At 38.5% G+C, this 12598-nt stretch overlaps 1 protein-coding gene across 1 annotated transcript in view; it reads left to right on the forward strand.

The window, feature by feature from the left end:
* Positions 1-12598, forward strand: part of GBE1 (1,4-alpha-glucan branching enzyme 1) — a 246641-nt gene that overhangs the window by 79540 nt on the left and 154503 nt on the right. The window contains exon 3 of the mRNA XM_070597715.1: positions 2464-2579. Within this exon, the coding sequence (XP_070453816.1) occupies positions 2464-2579 (116 nt within the window). The remainder of the gene's footprint in view (positions 1-2463; positions 2580-12598) is intronic.

Below are 12598 nucleotides of genomic sequence, written 5' to 3' on the forward strand. Positions count from 1 at the left end.
TCACACCATGTATAGGTGAGATGTATTTGAGATTTCAGGAGCAGGAGAGTGTAACAACACAGGGCCCGTGGAGCTGCTCCGGAAGGTAAACCACCTTTAGACATGTTCACGTTGTCCTCATGATGGGGAGCAGGGGAACGTTTAGAAGGACATTTAATTAAATATTGTTTCTTACCCGACTCTCCCCCCAACGTTCAGACTGGCTGGGAGTGAAGATCCTTAGAGCTGATGGGGTGAAAGAGTTGTGTGTAAGGAAGGAAATCGTGGCACGGAGCAAGCTTCCTGAGGCTTTTGTAATCTCCTCGCTTGAGAATCTAACGTCACAACACTGAGTGCATAGCATCACAGAGCTGCTTAATGTTTTTTTAGAACCATGAAATATTTTATGCATAAACAACCAGGGAATAACGTAATAAGCATCTCTGTATACATGACCTACCTTAAGAAATAAAATGTTACAGATCTTATTGAAGCTTCCTGTGTTCCCTTTCTTCTACCTAGTGGAAATCACCCATAGGATTTGATGCTTAACATTTTCATTTCTTTTTTGATATTTTTACTACATACATGTGTATCCATAAGTATTATATATTACTATTTTTCATATTTCTTGAGCTTAATATAAATGGTATTCAAGACCCCTTTAAAATTAACTTTCATGTTTCAGCTATTTGTATATATTGATATATTCACTCTAATCCATTCACTTTATATCATTGTATAGCATCCTGTTGTTTAATTATACCACAACATATTTACCCATTTTGTAGCTGATTTAAATTTTGATAGCTTCTATTTTTTGCTATTGCAAACAATTCTTCAGCGAACATTTTTGAATGCTTTCTTGTGCACGTTTGTGAGAATTTCTCTAGGTTACTACCTCGGAGCAGAACTGTTGGGCCTTGGAGTTAATCCAGCTTTGCTATAAAAGGCCAAATTGTTTCACCAATTTATACCCTCAGCTGCAGTGTTATTTTATGTCCTTGCTGATTACTTGATATTTTCAAACTTTTAATTTTTGCTAATCCAATGGGTGGGAAATGGCATTTCATCTTGTTTTAATTTTTGTTTCCCTGATTATGAGTGAGCTTGAGCATCGTCATATCTGTTTATTGGCTGACTGTCTTTGTCTCTTTTTCTATTGGTTTGTTTTCTTTTTCTCATTGGCTTATAGATGTTCTGCATATATTTTGGATGGTCTCTCTCGGCATTTTCATTACAAATATATTCTCCCAGTTGGTAGCTTGTCTTGTCATTGTCTGTCTATCCATCCATCTATCTATGAAGATAAGTTTATAATTTTAACAGTCAAATTTATCGGACTTTTTCTTAATGGTTTGTGAAAGTTTTTTTGTATTTTGTTTAGAAAACACTTTTTAAACCCAAGATTATAAATGTATTTCCTTGTATTTTTTTCTGAGCATTTTACATTTTTGCCTATCATGTTTAAACATTAATCTATATTCAGATAATTCTTGGGCATATTATTAAGTAGAGATCTATTTCATTTTTTTCATAAGAATAACTGAATGTCCTTGCACCACTTATTAACCGTGTCCTTTACTCAGTGACTTGTAATGCCACCTCTGTTGTATGTTAGGTGTCCCTGTGTGCATGGGTCTGTCGTTGTTCATTTTAGCTTTCTTCCAGGGTCTGCAATCCACCTTTCTTTGCCCCCTATAGTTTCCAACCTTGTACTTTTCTCGTTTGAGGCATTTCTTTAGATTTTTAACTCAGTTCTGTTACATGCTTATGAATTTGGGTAAATATACCCATATATGATCTTAATTATTTTTCATCATTTTTTTCTACCATGACATGTATCTTATCTAATAGCCTACAATGCATTTCTACTTTTTTGTTTTTAGAGGTTGGCGCCTGAGCTAACAACTGTTGCCAATCTCTTTTTTTTGTTTTTTTTCTGCTTTTTTCTCCCCAAGTCCCCCCAGTACATAGTTGTATATTTTAGTTGTGGGTCCTTCTAGTTGTGGCATGTGGGACACCACCTCAGTGTGGCCTGATGAGCAGTGCCATGTCCGCGGCCAGGATCCAAACCAGCAAAACCCTGGGCCACAGAAGTGGAGCTCGAGAACTTAACCACTGGGCCACCACGGGGCCGGCCCCAATTTTTTTCACATTATCTTTGTTTATGGTGTTTCTTCATTTTCTTTTACATTTTGTTTATTGATAGAAGTATTGGAGGTGAAAGCGTAATTGAAAATGTTGTGATCTTTAATTTTAAGGGGCAAAGGACAAACTTTCAAATACGTTTTTAAAAATTAAATTAAAAATAACCTGGTTTTTCTAAATGGCTAGTACAGTGTTTTGATTAACACCTTAGAAAACAATATATTTTAGATAATTTGATTCTGTACGAGTAGGCAGCATATTATTCTTTGCTTGAAATTCATTAAATATTGGTCCCATCATGCTATTGTTAACTGAGCTTTCCTTTTATTTTAGATGATTGGAATCCATTTTCGTACCCATACAAAAAACTGGATTATGGAAAATGGGATCTGTATATCCCACCAAAGCCTAATAAATCCCTCCTGGTACCGCATGGATCCAAATTAAAGGTACTTTCTTCCGTCCTATTTTTATTTGAACTTATTTTCTTTTTATACTGTTTGCGAAGTCAGATTTAAAATGTTAGAATGCAAACTGATACATTATAACTGTGGGAGAAACAGTCTAAATGTCCAAATGCAGGAAAATTTAAAATGTGTTAGCTTAGAACTGCTTGGTTGGTAAGGCACCAAACTGATTATTTGCATTATCATCAACTTTGCAAACTTCACATAAGGAGTGATTGAGTATGGCAGAGGTTTATCTAGAAAACGGAAAGTTTAATAGAAAAAGGAAAAGTCTTCAAATCAGCAAATGTAGAGAGGATTTTTACCTGTAAAGAGAATCTTGATAAAATTGTTTTTGTGATGAGCCACATAAATGGGAGGCGACACTGTGGTGCGTGGGAAACTTGCAATTTGGGGACGTGATTTTTCTGGTTATCTTTGACATGGTGCTCCTGTTTCTCGGCTTCTCCTGTGTTAAGGCCACCTGGGTCAGCCTCGGGCTGCCTTTCAGAGGCAGGCTGAGCGTCCTGCACACTCCCTCTGCTTTGGCTGACCACGCGGTTCTGCATTCAGGGTCTGCACAGCTGACACAGCCAGCTTCTCCTGTCTCTTCAAGGGAAGCTTGAAGGCTGGGTCCCAAAGCCACCATTACAGATTTTGGGCTTTGATTATTTAAGAAGCTATCTAAATCCTTTAACATTTACTTGATTTTAGCCCATGCTCATATAATTATATAATATTTCCAGGCCCCTTGTGTCTCTGTCTCTTCCTTAGACGTGCAATAGCATTCGTAGCATTTACGATGATAAGTCCTATGACTGAAATATTATTTTTATTAGCATTTGTTATTTAACAATATTAACTTAGAGTTACCTAAAGTATACTTAAAATTAAAATGCATCATATGTTTGTTTTGCCATTTTTGTTTTGCTTTTTGCAAGTAGTGACATTATAAATGTATCTGAAAATTACTGAAATATTGCCGCACATAATATAGTTACCAGAAGAGCACACTGTCTGGAATAAAGAGACATTTTAACATGGGACGGCAGCCAAGGTTCTTTTTAATCTGCAGTGAAAAAGAGAAAAAGTAGCTAGAGTATACAATAAGAGGGATTTAAATTTAATATAAATAATCTCTTTTCTAAGTCACTATAAGCTCCACGAGAGCAGGGCCTTTGCCGTTTTGTTTGCTAATACTGTATATTCTCAGTTCTGAGAACAGTGCCTGGCACAGAGTAGGCACTCGAGAAACATTTATTGAATGTTACAACATTTTTAGGTCCAGTCTTTGAAGGAATAGACCAAATAGCTTGATTCTTCTCTGGTTTATGAGGCCTGATTTTATGGAAACTGTGAGGCAAGGCAACTGTACTAGCCTTGTTTTCACTGTTGCTGTAGGTCTAATGGCCAGTTTTTAAAAGAATTAAACTTACTAATTTTTTAAAGTGTTGCAGAATTTTTTTCTGCCTTCTTAAATTAGGAAATTGATGAGCTCTGCCACCTTACCTACTTGTTGCATGAAAAAATAAATGGAGTAATCTTGATATGTTGTTTTTATGCATGGGGAAAAATAACGGATTCCTAGGAAAGCATGATTATTGATAAATACGGGGAATAATGACAGGCATTTACCTCTCCCATCCAACTCCAAATCTTTTATATTTTCTGCTGTCGTCTGAATGTTTGTGTCTCCCCAAAATTCACATGTTGACATTCTAATGCCTGATGTGATGGTACTGGCAGTTGGGACTTTGAGAGGTTCTTAAGTTATGAGGGTGGAGCCCTCTGAATACGATCAGCCCCCTTATAACAGAGCCTCCAGAGAAGTCCCTAGCCCCTCTGGCATGTGAAGATACAGCAAGAAGTCTGTGACCTAGAAGAGGGCTTTTGCCCAACCATGCTAGCACCCCAGTCTTGGACTTGCAGCCTTCAGAACTGTGAGAAATAAATTTCTGTTGTTTTTAAGCTACCCAGTCTGTGCTGTTTTGTTATAGTAGCCCAAATGGACTAAGCTGCTTTTGTAAAATGCTATGCACTATTCTATGCTTTCTTTCCAAAGTTTATTTTACCTGGATAAAATGAAATAATCCGATAGTAAAAAAAAAAGAGGGGCTTTTGCCGTTTCATTTGGCTTTTAAAGTCCATGTTTAACAGCAAATAATTGTCCCACAAATATCAAGTAAACTTTTGTGTAATCTTTCTTCATTATTATTGTGTGAGGATGATGAACTGGAAATTTAGGCCCAAAATGTTATTTGTAGTGTTTAAATGTTTCCAATGTTGAGGAGATATTTAGATGCTGTGATTGTGTTGAAATAGTGATGTAATTGGTTTTTCATTTATGGGGAATGATGCGTCAGATTTTCTTTGGGGGAGAGGTTAAATTCTCTATAAAAAAATCAACTAACTTGAGGTTTTTGGCCTTTCAATCTGAAGTTGTCCCTAGGTAGTCTATCTTGGTAATTACAAATCTTATTTTAAATTGAACTTGAAAATTTCTTTCAGTCCACAAGGGATTGACCTTTATAACTCACTTGAGGCTGTTTCTCTTATGAATTATCTGGTAACCATTAAGAAAAAGGAACTGTCACCTGCCATTGAAATAACAGCTTTGTTTCCTCTGCAAAACAGTTGGTCTTTTCAGGTGAATGCTTTGGAAGAAGATACCTAATGGCTTCTATGGTCATATAAATGTCTCCTTTCTATGTTTTTAAGTGAGTTAACCAAAGAGAAAATATTTTAAAAATGAATTAATAAAAGGTGAAGTAAACATTCCAGGCTATGAAGATGTAAGGATAGGATAGAAGGGTGTCTTCCTGAAGGGTAGTGAGACATACGTTATTCATATCTTTAACGCTTTTTTTCCTGCATATGTAGCCAAACTAACTTCTGTAAAGATATTTTTGTTTACTATATCAAAATATACACCTTAAAAACATTATTATATTAAAAAAATCTTCTGAAATTGTTTGATAGGAATTTAACACGGTTATTGAGTGTCTGCTGTGTGTTAGATGCTGTCCTTGATCTGTGATGTTTGTACTGAATTGTAATATATATGCGGTGTGTGTGTGTGTGTACCTGTGTGTTTTAAAAATAAAGTGCTGTTGGAGCAAAAAATGAGCGAACGGTCTATTCATTCTGTGATGGTGACAGGAGAAATAAGAGAGGGGCAGCAACATTCAAGCATGCTTTGTAACATGTTTAGAAGTTGACCAGAGAGATAGAAGGAAGAAGGATATTTTAACTTGAGGGTACTGCATGAATAAAAGTGTGTGTATTGATCGAAGTCCCAACAGGAAGCAAATGGCACGCTCAAAATAGGACAGTTTGAATAGGACTTTTTTCTTCCAAAAGGCTGTTTTCAGAGTTGAGCACGCAGGGGATGCACACGAGAGTTCAAAGGAGGGTGGCCTGAGGGGGCTTAGGAGCACCCAGATTGTTACCTTGCCTAGGCCACAAGGAGCGAGGGATCAATTACTAGAACCCGGTGGGAGGAGATACAGCAAGAAGTCTGTGACCTGGAAGAGGGCCCTCTCCCACCCATGCTGGCACCCCAGTCTTGGACTGGCAGCCTTCAGAACTGTGAGAAATCAATTTCTGTTGTTTGTCAGCCACTCAGCGTGTGGTATTTTGTGATAGCAGCCCCCATGGACGAAGATGCTTTTCATCTTGAGAGGAGCACTGAGCTTTGCTGAGGGACATGGTTAATTCGTGGTAAACCTTCAGGGAAGGAACCAGAGAAAGAAGGCACAAACGCTCTGATCTTTAGCACGTTCCTCCCTCTCTCTGACGTCTGACTGGGGCTCCACATTGGCCAAACCCAGTGAGAAGCCAGCGTTCTGGGGATTATGGCCCACACAGGTCAGCCTCTGGGGCAGAGAGCTGGGTGGGAAGTGGATCTGTCCTAACTAGTAAAATGTAGCTCAGGAGGTCAGAGGAAGACTTCAGGTCGGGAAAAGCAAGAGGTCCAGGAAAGTAAACCTGAAAGAGGGATTCGAGGCAGACTGTGAAGAATTCCTTTTCTCGTCTTTGATTATCATTTTTTCTTCTTTTATCCTTCCAATTAATACTGTTAAAAATGATTTAAGAAGACGATTTAGGTGATAGAAACAAACTTTAACACTTCATGAAGCAGACGGTCTCTCCATTTGGACAACTGCAAAATGGGCAGAAGCCAGAAAGCTGTTATAGGATAAAGAATAAAGAACAAGGAAAAGAAAAATAGAAAATAACTGGCTGAGGCCACATAGTCAACCTTGTTTGGGGTGAGAAGACCCAGAGTTGGCTTGGCATTTGGGGATTGGCTGACTGGATATACTGTGTTTCTGGTCAAGAGGAACATTTATTGGGACGTGGAAGTTATCTAAGTTTTGGTTTGTTGACATGGCACCTGGGGCAGGAACAACTCCATCTTGGGCCTAAAAGTTGTTTCAACAATACCCAAGTGAGTAACAATGGCAATTGGAGTTGTCTTCTTTTCGGTGTTTAGGACGTTTGTGTACTTTAACTTTTCCTTGCCAATCAGTAACAATGTGGACTAGAACAGAGGTTTCTTGATAGCAGACTTTTAACATCTCAAAGGATCACGTATTAGTCATTAGTCAGCTTGGGCTGCCATCACCAAATACTACTGGGTGGTTTAAACAACAGAAATTAATTTTCTCACAGTTATCGAGGCTAGAAGTCGGAGATCAGCCAGCATGGTTGGGTTCTGGTGAGAGCCCTTTTCCTGGCTTGCGATGCCTGCCTTCTTGCGGAGTCCTCACACGGTACTATTCTCATCATCAGGGCCCCACCCTTATGACTCATTCAAACCTAAATATCTCCCAAAGGTCCCATCTCTAAATGTCATCACATTGGGAGTTAGGGGTTCACTATGTGAGTTTGGAGAGGGGCCACAATTCAGAGCAGATCAAGTTGCTTTTCCATTTATATTTAGATGTTACACAATTGATGGGGAGAAGAGTGGCACAAAACCTAATACCTCTGTTTGCAATTTTCTTAGATAAGACAGATGAAAAAAATTTGAGATACTTCACATTCATATTTAATTTAATCCTCATGGTAATACTATGAGAGAAGGTATTGTGATTATATTTTCATTTCCTAGATGAGTTCCCTGAAATTTAGAGAGTTTAAGTAGCTGGTAGACCTGAACTTGAATTTAGGCTTGTCTGACAGCAAAGTCCATGCTCTTAACTCTTTTTTTTTTTTTTTTTTCTGCTTTCTCTCCCCAAACCACCCCCGGTACACAGTTGTATATCTTAGTTGCAGGTCCTTCTAGTTGTGGGATGTGGGACGCCGCCTCAACATGGCCCGACGAGCGGCGCCATGTCCGTCCCCAGGATCCAAACCCTGGGCCGCTGCAGCAGAGCACGCAAACTCAACCACTCAGCCATGGAGCTGGCCCACATGCTCTTAACGCTTATGCTGCACTGCTGGTCAGGCTAAGAGTTCACAGAGAAAAGAAGGAAAAACAGTGATGCAGAGGAAGTAGAACTTGAAACTTGTCTCAGATTTAACAAATCATTTTACACCATATTTGCTTTTTTTTTGTATAGAGACTATTGTCCCCATTTTTCAGGGTGCTGAAAAAGCAGTGTTAAAGTGACCGTCCCAGAGAATAGAAAGGAGATAGATAATTTCTGGAAAGACTTTGGGTTTTAGAGGGTAAGAGATCAGATTGGTTAAGTAAAGTGAAACTAATTATTGAGAGTTGGAATGAAATTGCTAGGTAGAAGGATGCCATTGAGAGGTTTTGGGAGGGATGTGGCATGTTGAAAAATTAACACCTGAATATTTGCTTAAGAAGATTAATCTCATAGGCACCTTACCTCATAGGCACCTTACCTCATAGGCACCTTCATTTCTGGAATATTTTCTTGTGTTCTTTCTTTCCCATTTCCTTCTCTCCACGTTCTTTATTTACTGTTTCAGGAATTTCTAATATTTGGATATTGGATCTCCTAGATTTTCTTATCTTTTTCTCTCAAATTGCCCATCATTTTGACTTTCTGTTCCACTTTGAGAAATTACTTTATCTTCTAACTGCTTTTATTTTTGTAATCAGATTTTTAAAATTTCTAATAACATGGTTTTGTTCTCTTCCCTTTTTCATAAATTCTGTCATTGTTAAATGTCCAAAGATACTTTTATCTTTTTGAGACCACCACTCTCTGTTCTATTTCTTTCAGGTTTTCTTTTCCTGAGTTTCTTTTAGTCTGTCTCATGTTGCAGGCTGCCTTCAAATGTGTGGTGGTCCATGGTTATGTGGTCGTATTTTAGAAGGTGGTAGGAAAAGGCTATTGAAAGTTCTGCGAACCTGGATGGGGCTTTGTTCCTGTTGAGCCTCTCTGTTGGGCAGTCAGAAAGTGAGCCAGTCTTTATGTTGATGGCAGTAAGTGAAAGTTTTTCTCTGGGATCATGTATTTTTTCTGGAGATGAATCTTTCAGCCTCCTACAAGGTGGCTGGAAGGGCCATGAAGGGGAGGACTTTGTACCTGGCTACTGGCATCCTTGGATAAGGGCAGGGAAAGAGGACAAGAGTCTCTCCTTTCAGTAAGACACTTAGTGTTCCTATTTTCAAACATGTGATTCACCTCTGCCATCTGCTGTGCACATTGTCTCTGGGTCTGGAACCTTCTTTCTTTGTTTTTCAGAGACTGAACCTCTGACCTCCAATTTGAGGGGTGAGTGGTGGTGTTTTGAGGGGATACACGTTTGTCTGTTAGGAAGAGGCTCTGCTCCGGAGCGTGCAGTGCCCTTGTTTAACACCGCCTCTGACCTTCGTAGAACTAGGGGCTTCCAGATGCCGAGTCTCCTGGGGTTCTGTGAGGCAGGTTGACCACCCCTCTTCAGGCTCTTCTTCTGCAACACCAGATGGTAATTTTTGCTTGTCTCCTTAGTCTCTTACCCCTCCAACTGCTTTCTCTCTTCCAGAAATTTGTTGAAATGTGTGGTCTCTTGTTGCCTCCTTTTCTTTTTCTGTTAATACCTTTTGCATTTCTTTGCTGTTATTTAGTTCAACTAGAGTTTGATAGGTTTGTGATTTTTAATTCATATGTCTCAGCACTTTTCTTTAAATGGAAGAAGAAAAAAGCACATCTACTGGATAGAAGAATATTTTATAATTCTAGGGCCTCAGTTAGGTCATTACGTTCTCATGATTTGCCATGATTATAGGATTTTGGTCAAACTCATTCTTTCTTGCTTGTGATGTCTTTACATATGATTATATGTGATAAAGATTTTCTTCTCCATGACCCACAGAAAATCCTTTATTCACTTCATTTGTTACCTGGTTCAACTTAATCAACCTGTAAGACCCTGAAACATCTAATTTGTGGGAGAATGCATAGTTAGAATTAGATGCACTTTCCCTTACCATGGAGATTATCATTCTTTGTGTTTGCAAAATACAATGTGAATGTTAATGAACCTAAATGACATACTAGGAAATAGTCTTCCTCTGTAGATGAGAATAAAGGCTTGTTAATTGATTCATTTTTCTTTTCTTTTTTTCTGAACCTCTCTAGAATGTTGACAGGAAATACAAAATAAATGGGTAAATTTCCAAAGCAGTGTATTTGCCAGTCTACAGAGTAACTCTCTTTGCCTAGAGGATGGATGAGCTAGAAAGTGGGAGTGTTTCCTTCTGTTTTAGCTTGTTCCACATTAATTTCTTCATCAAATTTTGCTCTTTTTCTTTCTTAATATCTTAGCACATATTTAATTTTATGTTTTCTGCACTTGAAGCATTGCACTGAACTCCCTGGATGTATGTGAAGAAATAAAAGGTAAAATGCCTGCATTTTGAATTTATTGTCCACATGGAGAAAACTCCCCATAAACAAATGAAATGAGTTACTTGAGCATTCTGTGGTTGGTAAGGGGGTAGTGGAAGAAGCTTATATGTTTTGAGAACCTGGTGACAGAAAAGCAGGAATAAGTAAATGGAATATGTGTTTGTTTCTTGTTTTTTTGTTAGTGATTTAATTCTCTTCATTTTTGGCTAAATATTGGTGGAACCAAGAAAGAACCCAAGAGAGGAGATGACAGAGATTGAGGACAAGGATTAGAGATAGATTCTTGGGGAAGTAGAAAGATGGGGAAGAATAAAGGTCACAGACTGAATAGTTAGTTAGGGAATAATTATGGGAAGAGATACACTTTAAGCTTGGTCTTAAAGGAGTTAATGGATGTAGAATAATCAGTAGGTTGTCAGGGGTCAGTTAAGAAATAAAAGAATATAAAGCCAACCAAGACTGAACAGGAATTAACCGGTTCTACGCGGATTTGGTGGTCTGTTGACTTGTATTGACTTATGAAGACATTAGATGTATAAAGGAGACTAAACAAAATAGTGAATCTATTTCAGGTAATATTACTCTGAAAACGTGCAGGGCAACACAATTGCTAACCTTTGATGGAGATTCTTCTTTGCTTTTTCTTAAATCCTACATATCTTACTTTAAAAAAAACAATTTTTAATAGTGACCAATTTATTCTTTAATCTGTGCTTTCTTGTTTTTTTTTTTTTTTCAGGACTTTGACCCTTACTGATCTCATTTTTTTCTCACTAATATTCATATCTTCTCATCTAGAGCATAAATGCCAGCTCAAACTCGTCATAAATCATTGTTTTTTGCAGCTGACTTGTTAACACTTTCTTTTCCTCTGGCACAACCTGTAGGAATTGTTTTAGCAGTGGTTTGAGATCTTATGCATTTCACATTTTGTCTAGGTTTAATGTTTACTTATTATTGATATCTAGATTCAAAGTTATTTACTCTCAGCATGTTGAAGACGTTGCTGCACTTTTTGTCATATGTCCAGCATTGCTGATAAGAATCCTGATAATTTGATTCTTACTCTTTTTGTTTGTAATTGACCTTTTCTCCTGGTAGTCACTTGGATTTCCTCTTTATCCTTGATTTTCTAAAAATTTGACTACCATCTGCTCTGATACAGGTTTCGGTTTCACTGTTTTCCTGGAAAGGTCATACCTTCATAACTCATCTTCCTGGATCTCGTTTTTACCCCAGTTCATTTTCATATTATAGCTAGGGTCAGCATTGTGAGATTGCAGATCTGCTCCTCTTACTTGTCTGCTCTAAACCATTTGTGATGAACTCTTCTGACCCCCGACTTGCTTATAGCCAGAGTTTTCAAACTGTGTGTCAAGAAGCTAACCTGGTCAGTTTTCAGATTCCCCAGAAGTCACTTGAAACAAGGAGATCCTTTTTCTCTTCTGTAATTGGGCTCTCATGTATGATTATGTCTGAATAACAATTTCTTTGTTTTAAAATAACTGAACAACACTGGCCTCCAGGATGAATTCCATGCTCCTTAGCTTGCCATACAAAGCCTTCAATGCCCTGGCCCCTGGCTTCCTCTCCAGCTTTGTCTTTATCCTTATCTGAGACTGTCTGGGCTGTTATAACAAAGTCCCATAGACTGGGTGCCTTGTAAACAGCAGAAATTTATTTCTCACAGTTCTGGAGGCTGGAAATCTGAGACCGGGATGTCAGCATGGCAGAGTTCTAGTGAGAGCCGCTTCGGGAGTACAGACTGCCAGCTACTCTTTGGCATCTTCTCCTTACATGGAGGAAAGCAGAGGGAGGAATCAGGCTCTCTTGTGACTCTTCCAAGGGCATTAAATGCCATTCATGAGGGCTCTACCCTGTTGACCTCATCTAATCCTAATTACCTCCCAAAGGCCCTGGCTCTTAATACCATCACATTGCGGGGTGGGGGGAAGTTTTCAACCTAAGAATTTGGGGGGGCACAAACATTCAATCCTTAACAGTCCAGTAACCACCCACACTGAATTACTTGCAGTTTCTTAAACACTATTCTGGTCATGTCTTAGCAAATGCAAAGGCAGCATCCCTTTTATGTGAGATGGCTTTCCCCTGTTTCAGGAGGCTGACAAACTCCCAGTCTTTGAGATAGAGCTTACGTGCCATGTATTTCTGGTGAAGTTTTCCATAATCACAAACTCCACTCTTCGCTTA

The sequence above is a fragment of the Equus przewalskii genome, chromosome 27 (assembly GCF_037783145.1).
Source record: "Equus przewalskii isolate Varuska chromosome 27, EquPr2, whole genome shotgun sequence".
NCBI lineage: Eukaryota > Metazoa > Chordata > Mammalia > Perissodactyla > Equidae > Equus > Equus przewalskii.